The sequence below is a fragment of the Manis javanica genome, chromosome 12 (assembly GCF_040802235.1).
Source record: "Manis javanica isolate MJ-LG chromosome 12, MJ_LKY, whole genome shotgun sequence".
Lineage (NCBI taxonomy): Eukaryota > Metazoa > Chordata > Mammalia > Pholidota > Manidae > Manis > Manis javanica.
In genome coordinates this window covers 10,533,893-10,556,866 of record NC_133167.1, presented here as the reverse complement: position 1 = coordinate 10,556,866, position 22,974 = coordinate 10,533,893, and the positions used below count along the sequence as shown (strand labels likewise).

Sequence of the window (22,974 nt, the reverse complement as noted above, 5' to 3'; positions counted from 1 at the left end):
GTATGTTGGACGTAAAATACCACACCTTTCATAGCAACCTAGAGCGGTGGGGAAGGATAGAGGTGCTGGGTATGGACCTGGCTTCTCCCTCTCCAGACACAGGTACTTCAGTAGGTCATTTAACTTCTTTCATCCTCCATGCCTACCTCACAGACTTGTTATAAGGATCAAATAAAATAAGCCATGTAAGGGGCTTAGTGCACTGTCTGGTAATAGCACATGCACTGTGAATAGTGAGATGTTCTGTGTGTTGAGAGCAGGTCAAAGCGAGTAATGCAGAATCAGCTAAACCCTGCTTCCCCCTGACATCCTAATCCCCTTTGCCGGTGGTGTTGGCTTAAAGACAGCTGGAAGACTTTGCAGGAGAGTGACCATTTCTCAGAGCTTCTTTTCCCTAGTAAGCATGGCTAGTTCCAGAATCTCTCTGTGGAACAGTATAGCTTTCAGAGACGGCATGAGGTGGCTCTTATCCCTCTGTGCTCTTATAGAACCTTGACTCTCCCCCAGCAAGAGGTGGAATGTCCCCAGCCCCCTGAATGTGGAGCGCTTTCCTGACTGTTTGGACAAATGAAGTACAGCAGGAGTGACAGCATATGGTTTCCAAGGCTAGACTGTTAAAGGTGACTCGGCTTCTGTCTTGGGTCTGGGGTCCTGAGTCACCATGCTGTAAGGAAGCCAAAATTAAGCACAGAGCCCCACAGAGAGGCTGAGAGACTGTATGAGAGATACAGGAGAGGGAGGTCCAGCCAGTCCTCATATTCCAGTTCCAGCCACTAGAAGGCCGTGATTATAATAAAATCCCTTATCTAGAATAGCTCAGCTCTGCTCTTCCTAATTCTTGAGCCACAGAAAGAATGAGGGACAATACACCGATTGTTGCTATTTTAAGCCACTAGGCTTTGGGTAATTTGTTCAGCAATAGACAACTGAAGCCTTGCTCAGTAATCAGTATGCAGCATGCTAGTTAAATTCATGTCTTTCATTATTGTAGGCATATTTGCTGGGCTTTTTTTCAAACATTACCTTTACTCCTCATACTTCCCTGTGAAGTTTTGCCTTATAAATAAGGCATAGAACATTTAAGCCAAACATGAGTACCCATAACAATATCTAACACAGTGAGCCTTTACTATATGCCAGGCTGTGTTCTAAGAACCATATATGTATCACTTCTTTAAACCCTAACAAGAACTCCATTCTGCAGATAAGAACAGTGAGATGCTGAGAGGTTTGATAAATGCCTAAGCTCACACAGCTTGTTAAGTATGGAACCTGGAATGCTTTTATTCCACAGTGCCAACACATAACTATTTCATTAAGTGGCAAGGCTGGGTATCTGACTCCAAAACCCTGCTTATCTCATGGCAAATACCATAGATGATTATAAGATAAAAATGTTTAGTAAAGACTATATACACTGGCATACCCAAAACAAAATGAAATGCACTCCTGTGGACCTGTCTGCCACCTTATCTCCATGTCACTCCTAAGTCCTGACTCGGTAACTCGACAGTCACTGGATAGACCTGGATGTTACCTGCTCTCCTGTCCTGGCACCAAGCAGAATGCTCGGCTACCTTCCAACAGGGAGAATGGGTTACAGGGCATGGCCTGCAGCAGCCTTGAGCACCCATCTGCACCCATGGAATCAATTAGGGTGTGGCCAGCATTAAATTTTTTTTTTCAAAAGAAAATGATGGTATAGAAAACAGAGTACATCATATACCAAAAGGTATTATTTTGTGAAATTTGTATTTGAATCATATATATATATATATATAATGAGGATACATATATATGTATATAATGTAAGCTAATGCAATCCAATATAAAATGAATTTCTCACTATGGGTTGTCGTCAAGATTTGAAAGCCACTGGGTTAGTTCTTTTAAAAATTCTTGTGGAATTAACATCCTTTCTTTTATATATGGGTTTGAGTCTGCTAGAGATGTATATTACTCCCATTGGGCTTGATTTCAAACTTTTGGAGCCAATATTTCCTTATAAACAAGCCCGAAAGGAGAAATCTAAGGCTAGAGTCGTGTTTCCTGGCTGATAGAGTACTCTATTTATGATTTACATAGTCCTGGGTCAGTTAAGCCAAGGCTACAATATCTAAATAGTAAATGAACTAAACAAAGTTTAACTACCTTTGTGATCATCAGATCCTACAAAGCGGAAGCTAGATTCACAGAAGATGACACAAGAATGTTGTAGTTAAGAGTTGACTATCTCAGGACTTCTTCCTCCTTCTCAGGAAATATAACAAGAGACACAGACTGGATAAAATTACATTTATTCAAGTCTTTACTCTTCACATGTTTAATCAGTTCTCCTGGGTTCACAGCATGCAAAAATCCTCTAAACTTCTTTCCCTTATCTTACTAGGAATGGTGCCCAGCATGGCACTTGAAGGACCTCCAAGGCCTCATGTCAACAGGACTTTTCAAGGGCCTTTCATCTAACACTGCCATGAGCAGCAGGGATTTTTCTTTGGTGCGAGGGAGCTAATTTTTTTAGTGGAGAGAGGATGGTTGTTTTATTGCTGTTGTTGTTCTTTGTGACTAAAGCTAAATCAAAGTTTTCTTTTTTGGTTTGTAATCTGTATTTCCACATTTCATGCAGGAGATTTAAGTTGGGGTCTAGGTGGGTGAACTACATTTAACAAGCAGATGTCAATAAGGAGAGCCTGCCAAGAGGGTGCGAAGACCTGACAAAACACTCCACGTCCAGCACCAGTTTCCAGTCTTATTCACATGTGATAATCTTGAGGGGCACCTGACGAACACACATATTCCTCTCCCAGCCCTGAGACGCCAACTGAATATTTTTGAACTGCATCCCAGGAACTTGTATTACTTCCAAGCGAGCAAGTAATTGGCTTGGGTTCAGTGGTTCTTAACCCCAGCTGGACATTAGAAATACGGGGGCACTCCTATAATAGCAGATGCCTGGATCCATCCCCCACAGAGTCCAACCTTCGGGTCTGGGGTAGGGACACCCATCAGTATATCTGAAATGCTGAGGTGGCTTCAATATCAGCTAGAGTTGAGAAATGCTGGTGTGGATGAGGACAGAGAAAACCTGGTATGGAAAAGCCACTGGATTCATACCTGCACAGGTTTCCCCTGGTGCCCCTGGGGGGCCAGGGGGGCCAGGGGGTCCAACCACCCCCATTTCTCCATAGCGGCCAGGGAGCCCTGGATCCCCCGGAGGGCCTGCCAAAAATAATGACCCACGTCAATGTAATAAACATATATCCACATCTACAAATGCACACACAATCACTTTTTGTGATGCTCGGTGGATCACAACCAGGAAACTTCTGCAGTCTCCCCCCCCCACCCTTTTTAAGTGCAATGTCTCAGGCCTGAACCCCTTCCGCTGCTCCCTCTCTGCAGATACATGAATATCGAGTGGTGCGCTCTGTCACTGACTTCGGCCCCTCTTTTCTTGGAGGTAGCATCTTGGTAGGTCTTAATCAAATGGTTTGAAACCTTTTTTGGCAATTAAAAGTAACTACTTTCTGAAAGGTGACACAATAAAAATCCCAGCACATAGTTTACATACTAAAATAAAATTTAATGTCCTATACTGGTAGAGATGATCCAAGCTGCACATTCCTACTTGCATTTGTATAATTACATATTCACGGTGAGTGCATGTATTTAGCGTGCCCAGTGTGCAAACTATGGAATGCTGGGCCAGACTTCTGCCAGGGCTGCTCCAATCCCACGTCCTAGTGAACCAACTGCCCAGCACACAAACCTCTGAGTGGGAGAGACGGAGTTGCCAAAACACCCGGTGGTCCTGGGTACCCGCGGTCTCCAGGGTCGCCCTGAAATCATTCATTCGTTCACTTTTCATAGAAATAATATTTCCTCATGTTGCCTGGTGCTAAATAAATATTGGAAGGACCAAGAGTGCATTCATATTAGAAGTAAGGATTACAGGCTGACCAGAGAAATGAATGGTTCTGGGACTTCTGGGAATATGAAGGTGTCCAGCCTCCCACCTACAAGCCAGGGTAAACAACCAACTGGCAAAGTTCTCACAAAGGGAAAAAACTTATTAAATTCCAAAAAATTATCCCATGCCTACAAATTAGGTACCTCTGATGGCATGACATTTCCTAGATATGCTATGAGCACTGATATACTGATATCTACCTTGGTTATGAAACAAATCTTCATCTATAAGATCTGAGTCTGCATTTTATTTTAGCGACATATGTCCTCCTTAATTGTGTCCCCTTAATGTCCCCATGGCTTGTCCTGAGCACATGCTGAATGTGAGGTCACAGAGGCTATAAAGGAAGGGAAGAATGTAATAGGGGTGATAGCAAAGAGCTTCCCATGGCTCCCTCTGATTTTAATCTTGATTCTAGGTAATCCCCACGGAAGTTTTAAAACTTTCATTATCATTCACCTCCAAAAAGATATTTCTCAAATGTAAAATGTAATCATTACAACATGTGTTAATATATGCAAAATGAACTCTCTCTTTCAAGCATTACATTTGTGAATGATTGAAGTGTTTTTTTATATAAATGAGATAACATAAGGGATGTGGAATTTTATCAGCTAGCCTCACATTTTCACCTTTGGGCCGAGAAATCCAAATGGTCCAGGATCTCCAAACAGTCCTGATTCTCCCTACAAATAACCACAAACATGCTTTTTAAAAAAATGTGAGTGGGTAACAAATGATCTCATTCTCATTTAATTTGAACATGACACGCTCACTGAGATTCTATGCAAAATCTAAAAGTGCTTTTAGGTTGCATCAGACGGGTGTGCTTTAGTTCTTGTGCCTACAGCTAAATCATGCAATTCATAAAAATGAATGTGGCTCCCTCTCCAACTACTGTGTGCATGCTTGCATGCCCTGTTACAACTTTTGAGTGATAGTGAAATGCATCGACTAATGAAAATGCATTTATCTTCTCTATAATGGTGTACATTTACCTTTAATCCTGGAAAACCTGGAGATCCATAGGAACCAGGGTCACCCTAATACATTCACAAAAATCAACACAAGCAGAATTAGGTCAAAATGCATGAACCAGTTCAAAGCACCATTTTTCACCTTTTGAAATTGCTCCATGGACTTTTAATCTCATCCACAAAGGTAACAACAAAAGGAAATAAATAGAAAATAGACTTCATTTCTTAACATTTGCTCTTTTAACTGATTTTTAGTTTTATTTTTTAAAATGTGTACCCTCACCAGTGTTTAAAGAATGTATTTTTGTTGTTGCTCTTTCATTTTAATTTAGTTAACTTAATGCTTGCACTAGGCTAAATACTCTTGAAATCATTGTAATACAATTTGTCCAGAGATTCATAGATGCTCTATGCAGTATCAGCAATACAATTACCACGGAAGCCAGTGCTGGAAGCCAAAACTACCGCAGAGACAATAAACTCAATGCCCGCGTCCTTTGGGGCCCGACCTCCACAGTGACTCTGTAAACGGGGATCCCATCAGTCATGGGTGCGGAGTCTGAGGCCTGATGCCATGCTTTTTTCCAGCTACTACCCCTAAAGCAGTGTCTTCTTTTACCAAATAGGCTTAAATTAACAATTCTAAGCTACTATCACACTGACTCCGAGCCAGGTAGGAAATGCCACAATCCTATTGTTTTTTTACCAATTCTTCTATCATCCACTTGCCTGTTTTATCTAAGTGATGTCAACAGAAGGGATGTCCCATTGGGACATTCAGCTGTTACACAATTCCTGTTGTCCAAACTAGCATGTTCCTATTTGAGAAAATCTCAGATATATTGGTCTTGTTTTATGAAAAGGGAAGAGAGAAACACCTCCAAACTCACTGCAGTTAAGATAACATGAAACGATTCTTACCCGAGGCCCTGGGAACCCAGGCACACCTTTCTCTCCTTTTGTCCCAATACCAGGTTCTCCCTTAAAGAGACGGCAACATTGAGAGGGGCCCAAACAACATTTCAGCCATGTGGAATTCAAAAACCAAATAAGAAATAAAAATTATTGCCAGCAACTTAAATAAAACAACCACTTTAGAGCAGATGCCCTATGGGATTATGATAAAATAGTGAAAAAAAATCCCAGTGATGCAGATCAGCATTTTAAGCAATGATAAAAACCATGCAAGAATAAAAAATTAATCAAAATAGTGCATTATACAAATAACATAGGGTACCTCAGTGAATTACCTTAGGTCCTGGCAGTCCTGGAGGTCCAATTATACCAGGCATTCCTTTTAGACCCTAAAAATCACAATGAATATAATCTGGCTTATTTTTATTATTTAACATCTTAATTCCAACTCTTTCAGAAATGACCTCTTTCAAAAACCATCTCATTAATTTTTTTTTAAATTAGAGATTAGATCCAGGCACACTTGTTCAAGTTAGTTATGTGTAAGAGGTCCAGTGTTGTGGGGCTCAGCAGGGGGACCACCATGGAACCAGGGCAGCAGGTACAAGCTGGAAATGTAGCCACTGAGGAGTGGCTCATTTTGAGCAAATTAGTAACATGTAATCCAGCAATTGAAAATTGACAATAGATTCTGCATGTGGAACCAGGAACACCAGTACTGGAGGCTGAGAGAGGAATTAGCATTTGCCAAGAGTTCTATGCACCTGTTACCTTTTTAATTATCAAAACATCAAGTGCATATGTAACATCTAAAGAACAAGTGGACTTTCAGTGGCCTTTTCAGCCTATCAAAGATACTATTAATGGGCACTATGTTCTGGAGGATGGTCACAATTTAGCAGCTCAAGTCAGGTCTGCAGCTTAGCAGCTGGGTAAATTTGGGAACACTAGTAACCTTTCCAAGCCTCATTTTTCAGCTCTGTACAAGGGGGCTGATAGTGCCAACCTGTCAAGGTTAATCAGAAATTAAATGCAGTGACGCATGGAGGTGCTTGGCACTTTACTGACACTGGTTCAGAAAATGTTGGCTGTTACTATTTCACCAAGGTAATGTATGGGTTGGGAATTACCTTTTCTCCTTTATACAGAGAAGAATCTGGTGGCTGTACTAATAAGGTGGGTCCAGGAGAACCTTGCTGGCCAACCTCACCCTTTAAAAAAAATTCAAGATAATATGAATTCATATTAACTTTATTTTGAAATAAAACTGGAAACAAATAAGATTTTCACCAGTGTATTGTGATGTAATGCTTATGATCCTGTATCATGGATTTAAAATAAAAATCATGGCAAATACATTATGTAACTTAGAATATTTACAGATTTTCATAATACATCCTACTGCTAAGTAAACTGAACAAAGAGAAGTGATCTGTAACCCTACCATCCAGAGATAATCTCTATTAAAATTTTGGTATTGATGTTTGTGGTGTTTGTGGTGTTTGTGCTTATAGATGTGTATATACACACATGTATGTATGTCTCTGCATTTGCATGAGATTCATATACACATCCACATGTGTGATCAAATGATGTGTTAAATACAATTTAAAATACAATCAGAATAATACTATATAAAATATGTAAACAAAATTTAAAATACAGAATATGGTTTATGTTTTTACATTCCATTTAACTTTTAAGTTTTTCAATAATTCTCTATTTTTATTTTATAAAACTTTTTTTGCAGATTTTCTTATTATACTAGCAATTCTTCAGAAACCTGGTTTCTAGTGCCTTTACAATAATCTGCCATAAGAATATACTAACATTTATTAAGCCATTCCATTCTGGTTAAGACTTTAGTTAGATTTAGGTCATTTCTAACTTATTTTCAACAATATTTTTAAACTCGGTATAAAATAATTAGCCAAATGTTTTCCCTTACATAATTACAGATCTTATTCTCTTAGAGAAGGAAATGTTCCTTGAATTAGGTTTGCCAAGCTACAACCATAAATTCTCACCCTTAATTGTAAAATAGTTATTCAGTACTTTTCTGAATATTTCTATTATTCTACACTTAAAAATTATCTCCACTCTTGTGTCATAATTAAGAACGGGTGGTAGAGCAGGTCACCTGTGTTTGCAAACTATGCCCTTTCTGAGCATCATTTTGGGCAAGTTTCTTAAAATCTCTCCTGGCCTTTATTTCCTTAATTCCTCGGAATCTCATTTTCTTTTTCTGGGACATGGGGAGCATAATACTGCCTGCCTCAAAGTATTATTTTATTGACTAGATGACATATGTAAAATGTTTATTATGACAATGATTGGAAAAAAGAACATTCTCAAATACATAATTATTAAAACCATTAATGTTTTTGATAAGTGGGATTGGGGAAGAATACTGTTTCCAGTTTAAATGAAAAAAAATACAACCAATAATTCAATCCCTAAGCCTGGAAAATCACAGAGGGCCCAGGAGGCAGGGATATAAGTTTTGTTCTCTCAGTGTACCCCAGAACCTCCACAGTGTTTGTGTAGCAACTGCCCTAAAGATGCCTGTAGTGTGAATAAGTGACCACACAAAAGCATGAACAATACACATGTCAATGCGTAATGGATCAGTAAAGATAAACAGGCTTATTCTCGCAGCTGGAAAATGCTTGCGCAAAACCCATAAAGGCTGACCAGGAAGGAGTTTCTTCAAAATGTTGGTCATGTCACTATTTTTCATATTATAAAAGTGCCATATATTCAAATAGTCAAAAGTACAGAGAAGATCACTTAGAAAAATTAGTTACAACTATTTGGGGCTTAAATGTGTTTCTTAAAGTGGGATGGGCAAACATGGTCTTGAACACTTGAGAATCCTGCATCAAAATTTCCAAGTATGCTTTTATTCACCTGACAATCCACAAGGATTGAAACAAGCATATTTTGGATAATTTGAATGGCCGCTTTATAGCCAAATATTTCCACATTTGTCTATGGCCTGAGCTTGCGACTGCACCTCCTGGCACAGGGGCTGAGGTCCCTAGGGTGTCAGTGCCCACCGCACACCACAGTGTGGCGATTCTCATCTGGGCTTCTGGGACTCCGACAAACATAGTCCCAGGGGCCCATGACTTCCCAAGTTTAAAAAACAGTGTTTTAGTATATTTTCTTTCAGTCATTTCTCTGTGTTAGTGGCCCTCAAGGAAGGGGGCAATTGGACATGCCCTCCCCCCAGGGACATGTGACAAGGTCTGGACACCTTTTTGTTTGTCACAACTGGCAGGAAGGGGAGCTACTGGCGTCCAGTGGGTAGAGGCCAGGGATGCTGCGGAAACTCCTACAAGGCACAGGACTGCCCCCGTGACAGTGAAATGTCAGCAGAGTCAAGGGAAGAAAGCCTACTTGCTCTAAGTGTATATTTTAATGTCTTTCTCTTGTTTTTACAAAATTGAGCTTACACTTTTGTAACCCGTACTTTCTGCTTAACGTTAAATCACAGGCTTTCCCCACATCATGAAGTCTCTCAGTGTGTATTCGGCAATCGTGTCTTTCTGTTGAACAGCTGTACCCTGACCACCCCATCACACTGAGACTCCATGAGATGCAGGTCAATCTGTCTTACTAAATCCCCACATCAAGCACTGAAAAAATTCTCAGCCATGAAACTGGGTGATAACTAGATAAGAAATATAATTTAAGTGGTAATAGAACAGCTCCCAGCCTGGCACAGAGTAGATGCAAATACCTGTTTGCCCACAGTTATTGAAAGCGCCACTCACTGGGGGTTAGACGTTCTGCTTCCAGATGCGGTGTCACCTTAAAGTGATTTTCTAAAGCTTATCCCCGCTACGCTGCATGCATCAACAGAAAGGACTATGGGTGTGAGGGAGGCAGGGGAGAGGTGGGAGCTGGGGAGAGGGTGGGAGATTATGTGGTTCTGAACACTACTGGTTCTAGGTACTTGTAATTTCTTTTATGAGTGGAGTTTAAGATTCTGAGGAGATTTGTTAAAGTAAACCAAAGAAATCAGTAATTAAACAACATTGTTACTCCAGACATATTATCGGAAATATTCAATCTTTTTTTGCTAGGGTGAAATGCATCATATAAATTCACTTTGAATTTAGTGTTAAATGTTGTCAGAACTGTCATTTGACAGTCAAGGATAATGGTGCCATAATAATACAGCCAAAAAAAAAAAATTCTCAGCCATGAAACTAGGTGATAACTAGATAAGAAATACAATTTAAGTGGTAATAGAGCAGCTCCGCTACCCAGGCAGCACATCCATTTTACCAACTGCTCCTCTGTGCAAAAGGGGATTCTTACCAGGTCTCCCATTTGCCCCTTTACTCCCACACCAGGATTACCCTGGAAAAAAAAAGAAAAAAATGTCTAATTGCTTTTGAAGAGTAAAAATGTAATTACAAGGAAGTAGGGGTTCTGATTACACAATTTGTTGAAGTTTGTAAAACGTTTTGGAAAGTCTAGTGAGAGGAATAACATAATTCTGACAAATATCAGCGGTCACTTAATGCATTGTATCCTATTCATGGTGCCCACCTTCAGACCCGGACTCCCAGGACGGCCCGGAGTTCCCTAAATCAATGACAAAAACACACAAATCAAATACCGGTCACAGAAGTCAGAATGTGTGTGTGTTGGCTGCTCCAAGTCCCTCTTCGGGAAACCCTTAATGTCAAAACACACGGGACGGTCTTTCCTATCGTGGCTGGGATGCATGTCTCCCGGGGGGCCTGTGCTTCAGGATGGACTGAGTCTGATAGTGGTGGGTGAGCACCAATAAATCGGGGGGTCCTCTCTGAAAGAACCCCCTGTGCCTAACCCCACTCTGCTGGTGGGACAAACCCCAGACTGCAATTTTGCTGCTTTTTTTTACCTTATGTATATACCCAGCCTGGGTTTTTAGAGGGACACGATGAACAGTGCTGTACTTACTGCCAACCCCGGCTCCCCTGGAGAGCCCACTGGGCCCGCCGGTCCTCTGGCACCCCTAGGTCCCTAAGCATGAGAAAAATCAGTGCATTTGTTACCAAAAACTGTAATCATCAATCACATCAGAAGCTGTGTGTGGTCCCAGGTGGATAAAAACCTCCAAAGAAATCACAGGCCTGGACATGTCTGCCCGGCTGGAGCATCTTCACAGCAGCTCGGACACAGCGAAAGGGCAGAGCTACAGGGCACTGCACTCTGCCGGTCGGACAAACCCCTACCTCGAGGAGCAAGTAAGACCCAGAGACCAACCAACTCACTTACTAATAAATTTGTAACAGCAAAAGCAGAGAACAGAGAAAATGCATTAACAGCTATTCCTAAACTCCATATATGCTGTAACTTTGAAGTACATCAGGATGATTTAAATATTATTAATTAACATAACTTAATATTAAAATATGAATGTACTTACACTCTTTAATGTAAATTTTGAAGATGCCCTATCAGATCAATGAGAATAGAAATATTGCCCCAAATTCAAGACGATTTAGACATAAACAATCTTTTTTGCGGCATAACTAAGCACCAATTCACAAAGGCAGGTTTTAGCTGGGCATTTCTGGAAGTATGGAACAAGTCTCTGTTCAACCTCTGACCCTGCCCACAACAAATGATTTGTGAGTGTATAATGAAATTGTTCTCTGCAGAATGAATTGGTACTTACTTTAAAAGTGACATCAAGGAATCTCATTGATTATGTAGAGCTGAGCTTCAGGAGAGGTAAGGAAACCCCACCTGGGAAAGTAATTCAGTCTACAGCCAGAAGCTCCCAAACAAAATTACAGTTAACCATTGGGAGGCATTGTGAATATTGATTAATTGCAAAGACTAAAACAATCATTGAGTTACAAATTTCAGGGAGATGAAGATGGGACAAAATATTAAATGTAATACACAATGACTGATTCAACAGATAGAATGGTATAGCTCAAAATCATTCCCATTTGACATATATTATTTAGGTTGTTTCTAAGCAGACTTATCTTCCTAAATATTAAGCGACTATCTGTACCTGAGCAATACTAAATTATCATTAAAAGGTAGAGGAGAAAGGCAAGTAGAAACTTGCTGAGATTCAAAGGTAGCTTCGTGGATGTGGGATCCATGCATTCACAGTTCCTGTGCTTGATTGAATACTCTGTGGTCATCATGTTAAATTCTTAATAACTTTTGAACAAGGGACCTACATTTCCATCCAGCACCCATCCAGTGGGCCCTGCAAGTTGTACAGCCAGTCCTGCTGGGATACAAACTAGTGTGGGCCAGGGGCTATTTGAGGAGCAAACAGAAGCACACACGGCCTGCTCAGGAGACTTACTGGTAAGCCGGGAGGTCCTGGGTCCCCTCTGTCACCCTGCAAGAGCAATGACACGTTGCTTGAGAAGAACAGCACTATTCCCTAAAGCACACATGATGTACAAGTAGGAGGACACACAGGATTATTCAGACGGCGCAGTTTGTTCACTTTTTCCATGTTGGAAAGACCAGGGTGGGCTCTGTGGAGGTGACCATCTGCCTCCATTCTTAGGCCCTGGATTCTCCTTCTATGCAACTGAAGCCACACAGACTGACGTGGAACCAAGAGGAGATTCCATCTTTCCATTTGAAATGTTCTAAATTCTCAACCCACCGGTCCCATTTCACCCCAGTCTGTCTCTGGTCTCACTGCGGGGCCTTGCCTCCAGACACTCTGCTCCCCTTTATGACCCTAGAGTAGATGGAGAGGGAATTGGTGTGGAAATTTTCTCCCTCCAGATCTACTGCATTGTGATTCTGCCAGGAGACTACCTACCTTAAATGATAAAAGGGTGCACATTCTCTTGAATACAAGCTCTTTTTCTAATATAAAACATAAAGTCTTACAAAATACACCTAAGTTAACACTTAGCCACTTTTAAGCGTAAGTGGCATTGTCTACATTCCCACTGTTGTGCAGCCTCACCACCTTCCATCTCCAGAACTTTCCCATCCCCTCCAGGAGAAACCCTGCAGCCATTAAACAACAACTCCCCATTTCCCATTTCCCTCCCCTCAGGCCCGGCAGGCACCTGTTCTACTTTCTGTCTCTATGAATCTAATTAGTCTAGGAACCTCATGTAGTGGAATCACATTCATCCTTTTGTGACCAGCTTATTTCACTTAGCATGATGACCTCCGAGTTCATCCATGTTGTAGCATGTATTGAAATTCCCTTCCTTTTTAAGGCTGAATAATATTGTATGTATAGATCACGTTCTGTTTATCCTTCCACCCATCGAATGACACTTGGGCTGCTTCCACCTTCTGACTATTGCGAATAATGCTACTATGAACATGGGTGTACATATATCTGTTTAAGTCCCTGCTTTTATTTCTTTTGGGTATATACCTGGAAGTAGAATTTCTGGATGATAGCATAATTCTACATTTAATTTTCTGAGGACTTGCCATTCCATTTTCCACAGCACCTGTTACCATTTTACATTCCCAGCAGCAATGCACAGGTCCACGGAATTATCAACATTTATTATTTCATGGTTTGTTTTGTTTTAAATAACCATCCGAATGGGGATGAAGTGCATATAAGCTCTTATGATCATTGTTTTTCCAAGGTTATTGACGTGAAGACCACTTTTGTTAGGGGATCTTCTGCTTCCCTTTACGATGAGGACTTCCTTCTGTCCTTTCCCCTCTGTCACTCTTATTCTCTGTGCACAATTACCAAAAAATACTCACCATAAATAATATTGCACAATACACTATAGGTTATAAAGCACTGCAATATAAATTATTATAAAGGACCCTCAGCACTGAGAGGAAGGCAAGAGAGATATTATTTAAATTTTCTCTCACAAGGAAAATGAAGCTCAGAGAGGTTGAGGTGGTTGCATAAAGCTACAGTCTAGGTAAGGGCCAGTTCACTCCTTCCCATACAGCATACTGGTTCCTAGTATGACCCTGCTTTTGATATTGTTCATAATATGCCATTTAATTTATAAACCAAAGCATAGTTCTTGCTGTTTAAGCAAGTATGAACAGGCACAGTAGCTACAAATACTGTGAGCTCACTAAAGGGATCGCCTCGCAGGTGTGCCCACGGAGAGTAGCATGGAACTTAGTGTCTAACAGACACACAATCGAGGACTAGTTTTATCTAACTGTTGTTCTTCCTTAAAAGAAATGGTCATGTCTTGAGAATCTACTGCCTCTCTCCTCTTGACGTGTCCTGTCTACTGATCTTCTGCTTATCCATGGTTACTGATATTAGATAGATGATATGGCTATTCAAGAGTTTATTTCTGAATGTTTGTGTATCATCCTGTGCTAACAGCACCAAATTTGGCAAGGACAGTATAAAGTTTCCATAGTTTTCTAGTTCCATAGTGAGGACTTCTATTATACTGGCTGGCAAGCATTAACATCATACTATTTTAACTACTTAAATATTTTAACCATTGAAATAAATCAGTGCTTCTAACTTCCCATTTGGCAGTGTCTGGAGATAGTGTTTAGGTGTGCGTATGTTGGGAGAGCTCCTGGCATCTGAAGGGTAGAAGCCGGGGACACAGTTCAACGATCTCCAGTACGCAGGTCAGCCCCCACAACAAATGATTATCTGGCCCCAAATGTCAATAGGGCCGAGGTTGAAAACCCTGAAATGAATGCATCTGTTGTAACTCTGCGAGAATAGTTGGGAAGTAGTGGAATTGTACAGTCAGAGCAACTAAAGCCAAGTGCCTTTACACAAGAAATATGGTGCCATCCCAGAGGGTCGGGGTCATGATGAAAGCCCACGTGCTCAGGAACATTCCGGAGGAAATCTCAGTCCATGTGTTTGCTGAGTAGGTTTACCTCTGTGGGAAAAAAGAAAAATTTAACCCACCATGATCCTAACACTTACCTGTATACCTTTAATGGCACCGGAAATGAACACTGAATCTCCTTTTTCTCCGTTTTCCCCAGGAAGGCCCTGAAAACAAAATATTCAATTAGGAGGGAGGAGAAAAGCATATTACTATTTCAGTATTTTCTTTTCTTTATAAAATATTGCTCACCAATAAAATTACCATTATGGACACATTTCTCCAGTAGAGATTTCTTTATGCTTTTCATTATTATTTTCATCCTAAGGTTCTCATGTACATTTTTTCCATATTCAGTTAAGCTCTATTAAGGACTCTCCAAAAACAGAGTGTCTACTAATATAGTATGCATACGTATTATACATACCTAGTAATATTTATATAGGTTTATATAATATACAATTTACTAATTATTCAGCAGGAAAATTGCATTTTCTCTCACAACATAATGCACATATGTTATTTTTACAAGCCAACAGTTGTGCAATTATCAGTTAATAATTTATGCCCTGTATATAGTTTTCTAAAAATTGATTTTATCCATTTCAGTATTTGTATTCAAAATAGAACCTAGGTATCTTTTGTAAGATTAAATTTAGAAACATGACATATTCCTTTTGGAAGGTTTTTATACATAGTGGCAAGTGTATTTAGAATATTTTTAGAAGTGAATGAAATAACTCAATGTATCTTTTTCCCCAAAGTTAACTCAATGTATCCTTTTTCCCCTAACTTTTTCTACTTAAAATCTTAATATATCAGCTTGGTTACTGCCTAAATTCTGCCTCTTATATAGTAAGCTCCTGCGCAGAACAGAAGTACCTGGTTTTAACTCCAATGGCAGATGCTTAGGGGTTTTATGGGAAGTTCCATCAACAATTTCTTTGAGAAATCAGATCAGATTTGCCTATACAGGCAGTCCTTACTTCACACACTTCCTGTATGCGTGCATTTCAGTTCCACAGTGAAGTTAAATAGCACCAGTCCTCCAAACAAAAGGGTTTGAATTTTCAATTACCCCTGTCTATTAACTTACTGCATAAAGTACCACTCCACTGCCCACAGATCAATCACTACAGAAGGAGCAGATGCGAACTACGATCCCGGACTGACCACACGCACGCCTCCTTTCAAAGGCTGTCACTGGCTGGTCACTGCACACTTGTGAGCTGTCTCTGTCTCACTCACACGCACACAGAGCAAAGTGTGTGGTTGTGTTGGCTCCTTATCTCCCAGAGATAGACCCAAAGGACATTTCATAAAAACAGACCACTGAAATAAGGAATTGGCCATCAGAGATGAAAATTAAGTAACACCTGAAGAATAATCATGCTGGAGGCAATATGCAGACAGCACATAAATGGGGTCACAGAAGAAATAACCGATCATGGGGATGTTGACACTCCAGTCACTTGAGCCAGAGAAATTAGTGAAGACTGACTTAACCAACATAAAAAGGGAAATGGTTGTGACAGAAAGAATGCAGATGTGCCAGAAAAAGTGACACAGGCAAAAAAAGGTCATGTTAAAGGAGTTCTTAGAGAGAGTTCACAAGAGAAGCTGCCCTGAACTTAGAAAAGAGTACATAACTTACCAAAGCACAGAAAATATATTCACTTCATTCCATAAGTTACACAAGTTCATTGCAAGAGCAGTAATGTTTTCTCAAGTGCTGGATATTGTCTATTGCTTCTGGACATCCATTCCCAGCCTCTCCCATTTATCTTATTGCATTACAGGGACGAGAAAGCTAAAATCTCCATTTTGAAGACCCCTTTGCGGCTGGATGTGGGCTGGTTCCCCCTGGGAGATGTACTTATGAGATCTGAGAGGCAGAAGTGAGGAGGACCGCCCCTTCCTGGCACTGTCGCTGCCCAGCAGGATGGGAAACACTTGAGTGTCTGCTTGCAGACGTCTCACCGTGGGGGTGAGAGGCAGGAGCAGCTGCTTCATGCCTGGGTCTCCGCCAAGTGTGAACCCTTGAAATCACCATCTCATGGTGGGTCCTGAGTTCCAGTCCTCCAACCATTCTGATAAGTGCCAAGTGCCCTATATTCAGTTCCTTCCTGTTTGAAACACTGAGAGGGATGTATGTCCACAGTGAACCCTGAGTGATAACACAGTGTAACTTTTGCTAACTGGCCTTCCGGCTCCCTTCCCCCGCTACCCATTCTCTGTACAGCAGCCAAGAGCGTCTCAGTGCAGCATCAGTCAGATCACATTGCTCCCTTCCTTAAAGCCATCCCATGCCTTCCCACGGCACAGCAAAGGAAAGCCAGCTTCCTCCCAGTCTACAAGGCCCCAGGCGTTCTGGGTCCTGCCCACCTCCCTACCCTCAGCCTTCAGCCACCCCACTCGTTCTCCATGCTCCTGGCACGCTTGTATGAACTCTGTGTATTGTGCACATCACACATGTCCCCCTGTAGAGCCTTTTCCCTTAAGATTCCCATTAGGATGAGCTGTGGGGGGCTTACTGGGGGGCCTCCTGGGCCAGGAGCTCCTCTTTCTCCTGGAAAACCCGGATCACCTCTTGAGCCATTGTAGCCATTCATGCCAGGTCTGCCTCTGGAGCCAGGAGGTCCTGGGTGCCCCTACACGAAACGAAATGACAGGTGAAGCATTTTTGCACAAGTACTGTTAACACAAAGCTTCTGCCAGATGGCTGCCCAAATTAGGGGACTTCCAGGTTGTTTATAATTTTGTGAAACTTTCTTTCCTACCCACAGTACTATGTAGTGTAGTAAAAATGAATAAGTAAATTTTAATATAGCCCAATTTAAATTAATTTAGTTTGTAGTATTCTCGGAGACTTGGGAGGCCTTCTTCCTTGAAATCCTAACAAAGGGAAGATTTTATAATTCTAATGAATTGAAAAGCCCCCAAAATACCTCTCCCTTCTTTCATTTGGTTTCCATAATAGAAATGGGTGCTTTAAGCCCATTTCTACTGTTAGGACTCACCAGCAAATAAAAGCTTTCATTATGAGGATACATTTACTTCCAGAACATGGAAGTTGGCATGACAAGTGTGTCTACCTCATCTTCTGGAATGTTTTTCTCTAAAATGTTTGAAACCTTGCTCTTCAACTAAAGTGTTTTGGTCTCAGAGTTATTACACAAAATTAAAATGCAAGCCCCCTCCCATGCACTAAGATGAGAAAATAAAAGATGTGTTGTCTTTCTCCCTTCTTTAAAAAATCTGGGGGAAATTTAGGGATACTTACAGGTATCCCATCCAAACCTGGAAATCCAGGAACACCAGTAGGACCCTACAGTTTCAAAAAATATAAAATACAAAAGTTACTAAATACATTATTAAATTAACAAATTGATTAACTTGAAAACATGAATAACTCGTGTATTTGTAAACATTAAAAAAAAAACCCGTTAGCAGCCACTGTCACCTCTTTTTATATTAATGAGCTTAAATGCCAACATTTAAGAATGAAGCTTTTGTACTTTTCTTTTTGTGTTTAGGAAGCCAATTCAGCAGTATCAATTCAAAGAAAATGTTTAACACCCTATAAGGTAAAAAATGCAAATTCTCAGAATCTATCTACCTTAGAGATATAAACTCTTAGCTATAAATACTATTAATTCACAGGATTGTTTTTGCACACTTGTGCTATACAAAATAGGGATAGGGTCTCAAATTTGCATCTACAGGGAATAAACTATATACTTTTATTCATAATATGGCACATATGCAATATCTTCAAAGGAAAAGGTTCATCTACATAAGCTGTTATGAAATGATCTCTCAGCTGTGTGGTTGAGTGAAACAGAAAGATTCAACATGATGCATGTAATGATTTGCATTTTTAAAAAGCTATGAAGGAATGAATACATGAGCACACTCCTGTATTTAAGCACATAGAAAAGGTCCCGAAAGGCATGCTTCTCCTGAAAGGGGCTAGGGAATGAGGGCTGATGATGGAAAGGGAGTTTAGACTTAATTGGTTGTAAGGTGCAGGTAGGTACTACTTGTGGTTATAACACAAACTGGCACAGTCCCTGTGGTGTGTCCCCCAGCAGGTGATCACAAAAACAAACAAGGAAACAAAAGCTGGCACAGTAGTGCTGGAGGCTGGTGCATACGAATCTCTCACTGAAAAAGCAGCTTACCTTGTCACCCTTGTCCCCCGCTGCTCCAGGTGGGCCACTGGCACCTCTCATCCCTTTCTCTCCTGGAATTCCAATGGGGCCTGGCAGCCCCAGGGGTCCAATGGGACCCTGTGGCCCTGGTGGTCCCGGCTGACCCTAAGAGGGAACATTTAAAAGGCACAGCAGGTGGAGGGTGATTCCCAGTGTCTCCCAACTCAGACATATGGTCACTCGGGTTTGCAGAAGACTGGAAAATTGGAGTTTGAGCAAATTCGGGTAACAGAAGCATAACTGGTCCATTAATTATAAAAATAAGAGACAGCAACATGGCCTCTTTCAATGAATTTAAGCTGTAGGATACATATGAATTACCGCATGCATATACACACACATATATAAACTGGTTATTATAGTCCTCTTACTATTTCCATTCTGTCAATGACATTTATAAATCTTGAGCTATTTAACGAAGCAAGGAACTTAAAAAAAAATCAAGGCTTATTACCATTATGCTAGTGACACAAATTAAGAGTGAGGAAAAACTGCCAATTCTTTCTCTAATACTTAAAATAGCTAATGATTGGCCTTTTAGGGAGAAACATTCATTTTTAGCTGCTTTCATGTTCGTAATTCGAAAGTATACTCTCCAGGACACAGCATATTTATACAACCCAACTTTCTATGAATGAAAAGGTCACCTCCTATTTTAGGAGAAGTTTCATGAGCTCAGTTCTCCCCCTGAACCTACAGTGAGGGCAATTCTGGTACAAAGATGGGTAACTCCCTGTTCGCCTTTTCCTGTTCCCATTGCAGTTCTAAAGTCACGCTCAGTTATTGCCCATTATAAGCAGCTCTTTCTGTTGTGGAGTAAGGAAGACGAGGCCCTGAGCAGCAAGCCCCCTTGGTCCCCACGACACTGCTCCCCTCTCTGTCCCAGGCCCCCATCACTCTCTCCACTCTCCCTGCTTCCCTCCAGGACTGAAATTTTAAATGCCACAGATTCTAATACCCACATTTAATAGATCTGTGCACAGACTTCTTTAACTTAATAATCACATCCAGCTGCCCCCTTGACATCGATACAATTGCACCTCCAACTTACAAAAAAAATCCAAAACAGAAGTCAGGTTTCCCCCAAAATCTGATGTTCCATCTACCTTCCCTATCTCCCATTTAATCCAGCCAGAATCCTGGGAGTCATCCTTGATGGTCTTCCTGCCATACCTACATTTAATCCATGATCAATTCCCAGCATTTCACTTCCAAAATAGATTCGAAGCTGACCCACCTCACTGTCTTCATTGCTGCTACCCTGCTGCAGGCCAGCATCAGCGAGGCTACTGCTCTCCGCCCCTAAATTGCTCTCCAGCTTCCTCCCACCCTCCCCCAAGCCTCTTCCAGCAGAGCAACCCAAGTGACATCAGTACATAACCAAAGCATGGCACTGACCTACTTTTTAAAATCCTTGTTTTCCCTCTGCGCGCAGAATAAACCTTCTGCTCCTTACCTTCCAGGCCTCCCTGGGGCCCCAGAGCCCCTTGCACCATGTGTTGTGTCTGCCCCACACTTGCTACTCTCCAGCCACGCAGCTCTCCCGGTCCTAGGGTTGTAGGACTGTGGCACAGGCTTTCCCTCTGGGCTGCTCTTTCTCTTGATCTTCACCTGACCTGCATCTCCCCTAGAGCACCACCTCCTTAAGGGCCTCCCCTGATCCCTGCCCCAGTGAAGTAGGTTCTGCAGCCCACTCCCACCCCTGTTAGTCTCACTCAGGACATCCCACCTATTTCACCTTAGCACCTTAACATTTCATATTTTTAAATTATTTGCTCATCAGTTTATTGTTTGCCTCTCCAATTAGATATTAGCACTAAGAGGGCAGAGATACCTGCTTCCCAGTTACATTTCCATCTACCATCTACCACAGCCTTCAGCATAGAAAATTCCTTTTGAATGAGTAAGGGACGGATGGACTGGCTGTGGCTATTCTCACAGGCTTGGTGGTCCAGCCTGCCCACCCATCTGCTTCAGACATACTCTACCTGGGCTCTTATGGTTAAGAAAGTGGTTTTTGAATTTTAAAAAAAGCAGTTCTACAAAGGTAATCTTTATGACATGTAAAATTGATTTAATATATTCAAACATATTTACTTTTTATAAAATAATCAATGTATGGGAGCAATGAGCCCACTTGAATGACCTTAAAATCTATAATCAGGGTCTCTCAATGATGCTTTTAGCCCCAGCATTCAATCTCTGTTTATAATTTGATATGGGCAGAGAGTATCTTAGAATTGTATGTTTTTTTAAGTAACTCACTTTGCAATCTTAAGATAATACCTTTACCTTCGGCAAAGAGAAGCTTTATAATGTGAAGTTTATAACAAGGCTTTCACTGACGCAAGGAGATCTTGTTGGAGTAGGTAGCCAGCCAGGTACAGGGATGGAGGGTGGGGACTTAACCGGCTGCTGTTTACCTTCAGCTGGCTGCTTACATTCTACACATTCCATGTAAGCTGTCTGAGTGATGTGGGGAATGAGAATGTAGATAACAGACCGTCCAGACCAGCCGGCTCCAACATGAAGGAGAATTTGACCCAAACTTCACCCAAAATACATCATACGCTCTCTAACACAGTAAAAATCACACTTCTCCAAGCCATGACCATTCTGGTGAGAATTAAATATAACCCAAAAGCCCCCTCCCAGAGTGACGGTGGAGCAAGCGAAAGGGGCAAGCTCGGAAAAATCTGCCCCAATGAGACTTGATTGAACAGATGATGGCACCTTCGTACAGTGGAACAGCACACAGCCTGCCTTAGTCTGGGTGTCCCAGAAGCAAAGTGTAGGCCAAGCATCAATGCAAGTGGTTTGACAGTCAGAGGAGGTGGGGTAAGGAGGCAGGCATGTGCCCTCGAGAAGGGTGTGCGATCAAGCCAGTTACCAGGAGTAACTGAAGCTTGACCCAGAGAGGGCTTCTAGGGAGTTGAGGTGGAATTCAGGCATCAGTGTCACACCCCAGGGGAGGGAGCTAGGGGTTCACCTCCTTGGTGGAGGGCCACTCAGTGGTGGTGGGTGGGAGTGCCTGCTGCCGTGTGGGCTTCCGGGGCTTCGAAAAAGCCCTCAAATAGATGTGGATACTGGCCTCTGGAGACCCCCAGAGCACAAGCGCTGAAGTAGTAGGCTTGCAGCCCATGCATAGGACCTGGACATTAAAAAGAACAAAGAGATCTCTCTGAGCTGGCACAGCGCATCCTCATAATGTTCATGAGGAAGAAATAGTGACTGGATACCCCAGCTCTGCAGTCAGCCCCCTGTGTTTGAAACCCAGGCTCACACTTATCAGCTGTGTGACCTTGGGCATATTTCTTAACCTCTCTGCTCCTCAGCTTCTTATCTGTCAGTGGCTAGTGCACATAAAAAGAATAGTGTATTTAAAGCATTTAGCATAGTGCCTAGCACAATAAGGGTAGCTGTGGTTGTTATACATTATTATTATCATAAATAGTTCATGTTAAATGGTAAAAAAAAAAAAAAAAACAAGCTATATGCCATGGAGTCCTACTTGTAAGGAAACACCCACTTTCTCTTAATATATGTTTATAAAGGAGTGTTTCTGGAAGGATATGTAAGAAAGGGCATGTTGTCATGTCTCAGGACTGAACATGGAAACCAAGGTCACATTACGCTGTTTTGTGGCCATTTTCCCATCAGCAAATGTGACTTTTATAACAAAGTGAATCATCATTTCTCTTTTACCATTAAGTCTTTGACTCAACAAAAATTATTAACAACATACATCATCTGCCTAAATTTCACAAATCAAAATCATGCTCTGTACTTTCCCTTCTCTTCAATCCTTTTTTGTCATCATGATTACTATTTATTTAGTAGCCATAAAAATACTAAAAGCTCAGAATTTTCAAGGAAGCTGAAGTGTATAAATATGCATTACAGAAAAGACATTAAAATATAAAATAAAATTATGTGGGCACAAAACATTTGGAGGCATTTTGAGGGCCTATCAATTTACTCTAGATATTGCACAAATTCTAAACAACGATCTAAAAGTAATAAATAACGACTTCAGCGGACTTTTTTTCCTTCTTTAATTAATATTACCAAGTAAGCTCACATTTTTCCTAAATATAAGG

At 41.2% G+C, this 22,974-nt stretch overlaps 1 protein-coding gene across 1 annotated transcript in view; it reads right to left on the bottom strand.

The window, feature by feature from the left end:
* COL4A4 (collagen type IV alpha 4 chain) overlaps positions 1 to 22,974 on the bottom strand; it is a 112,641-nt gene that overhangs the window by 58,637 nt on the left and 31,030 nt on the right. The window contains exons 5-19 of the mRNA XM_073217775.1: positions 18,845 to 18,979; positions 17,944 to 17,988; positions 17,195 to 17,311; positions 14,759 to 14,827; positions 12,197 to 12,232; positions 10,822 to 10,884; positions 10,426 to 10,461; positions 10,192 to 10,233; positions 6,993 to 7,073; positions 6,198 to 6,251; positions 5,869 to 5,928; positions 4,969 to 5,013; positions 4,603 to 4,656; positions 3,770 to 3,839; positions 3,115 to 3,219 (exon numbers count right to left, since the gene is read on the bottom strand). Of these exons, the coding sequence (XP_073073876.1) occupies positions 3,115 to 3,219; positions 3,770 to 3,839; positions 4,603 to 4,656; positions 4,969 to 5,013; positions 5,869 to 5,928; positions 6,198 to 6,251; positions 6,993 to 7,073; positions 10,192 to 10,233; positions 10,426 to 10,461; positions 10,822 to 10,884; positions 12,197 to 12,232; positions 14,759 to 14,827; positions 17,195 to 17,311; positions 17,944 to 17,988; positions 18,845 to 18,979 (1,012 nt within the window). The remainder of the gene's footprint in view (positions 1 to 3,114; positions 3,220 to 3,769; positions 3,840 to 4,602; positions 4,657 to 4,968; positions 5,014 to 5,868; positions 5,929 to 6,197; positions 6,252 to 6,992; positions 7,074 to 10,191; positions 10,234 to 10,425; positions 10,462 to 10,821; positions 10,885 to 12,196; positions 12,233 to 14,758; positions 14,828 to 17,194; positions 17,312 to 17,943; positions 17,989 to 18,844; positions 18,980 to 22,974) is intronic.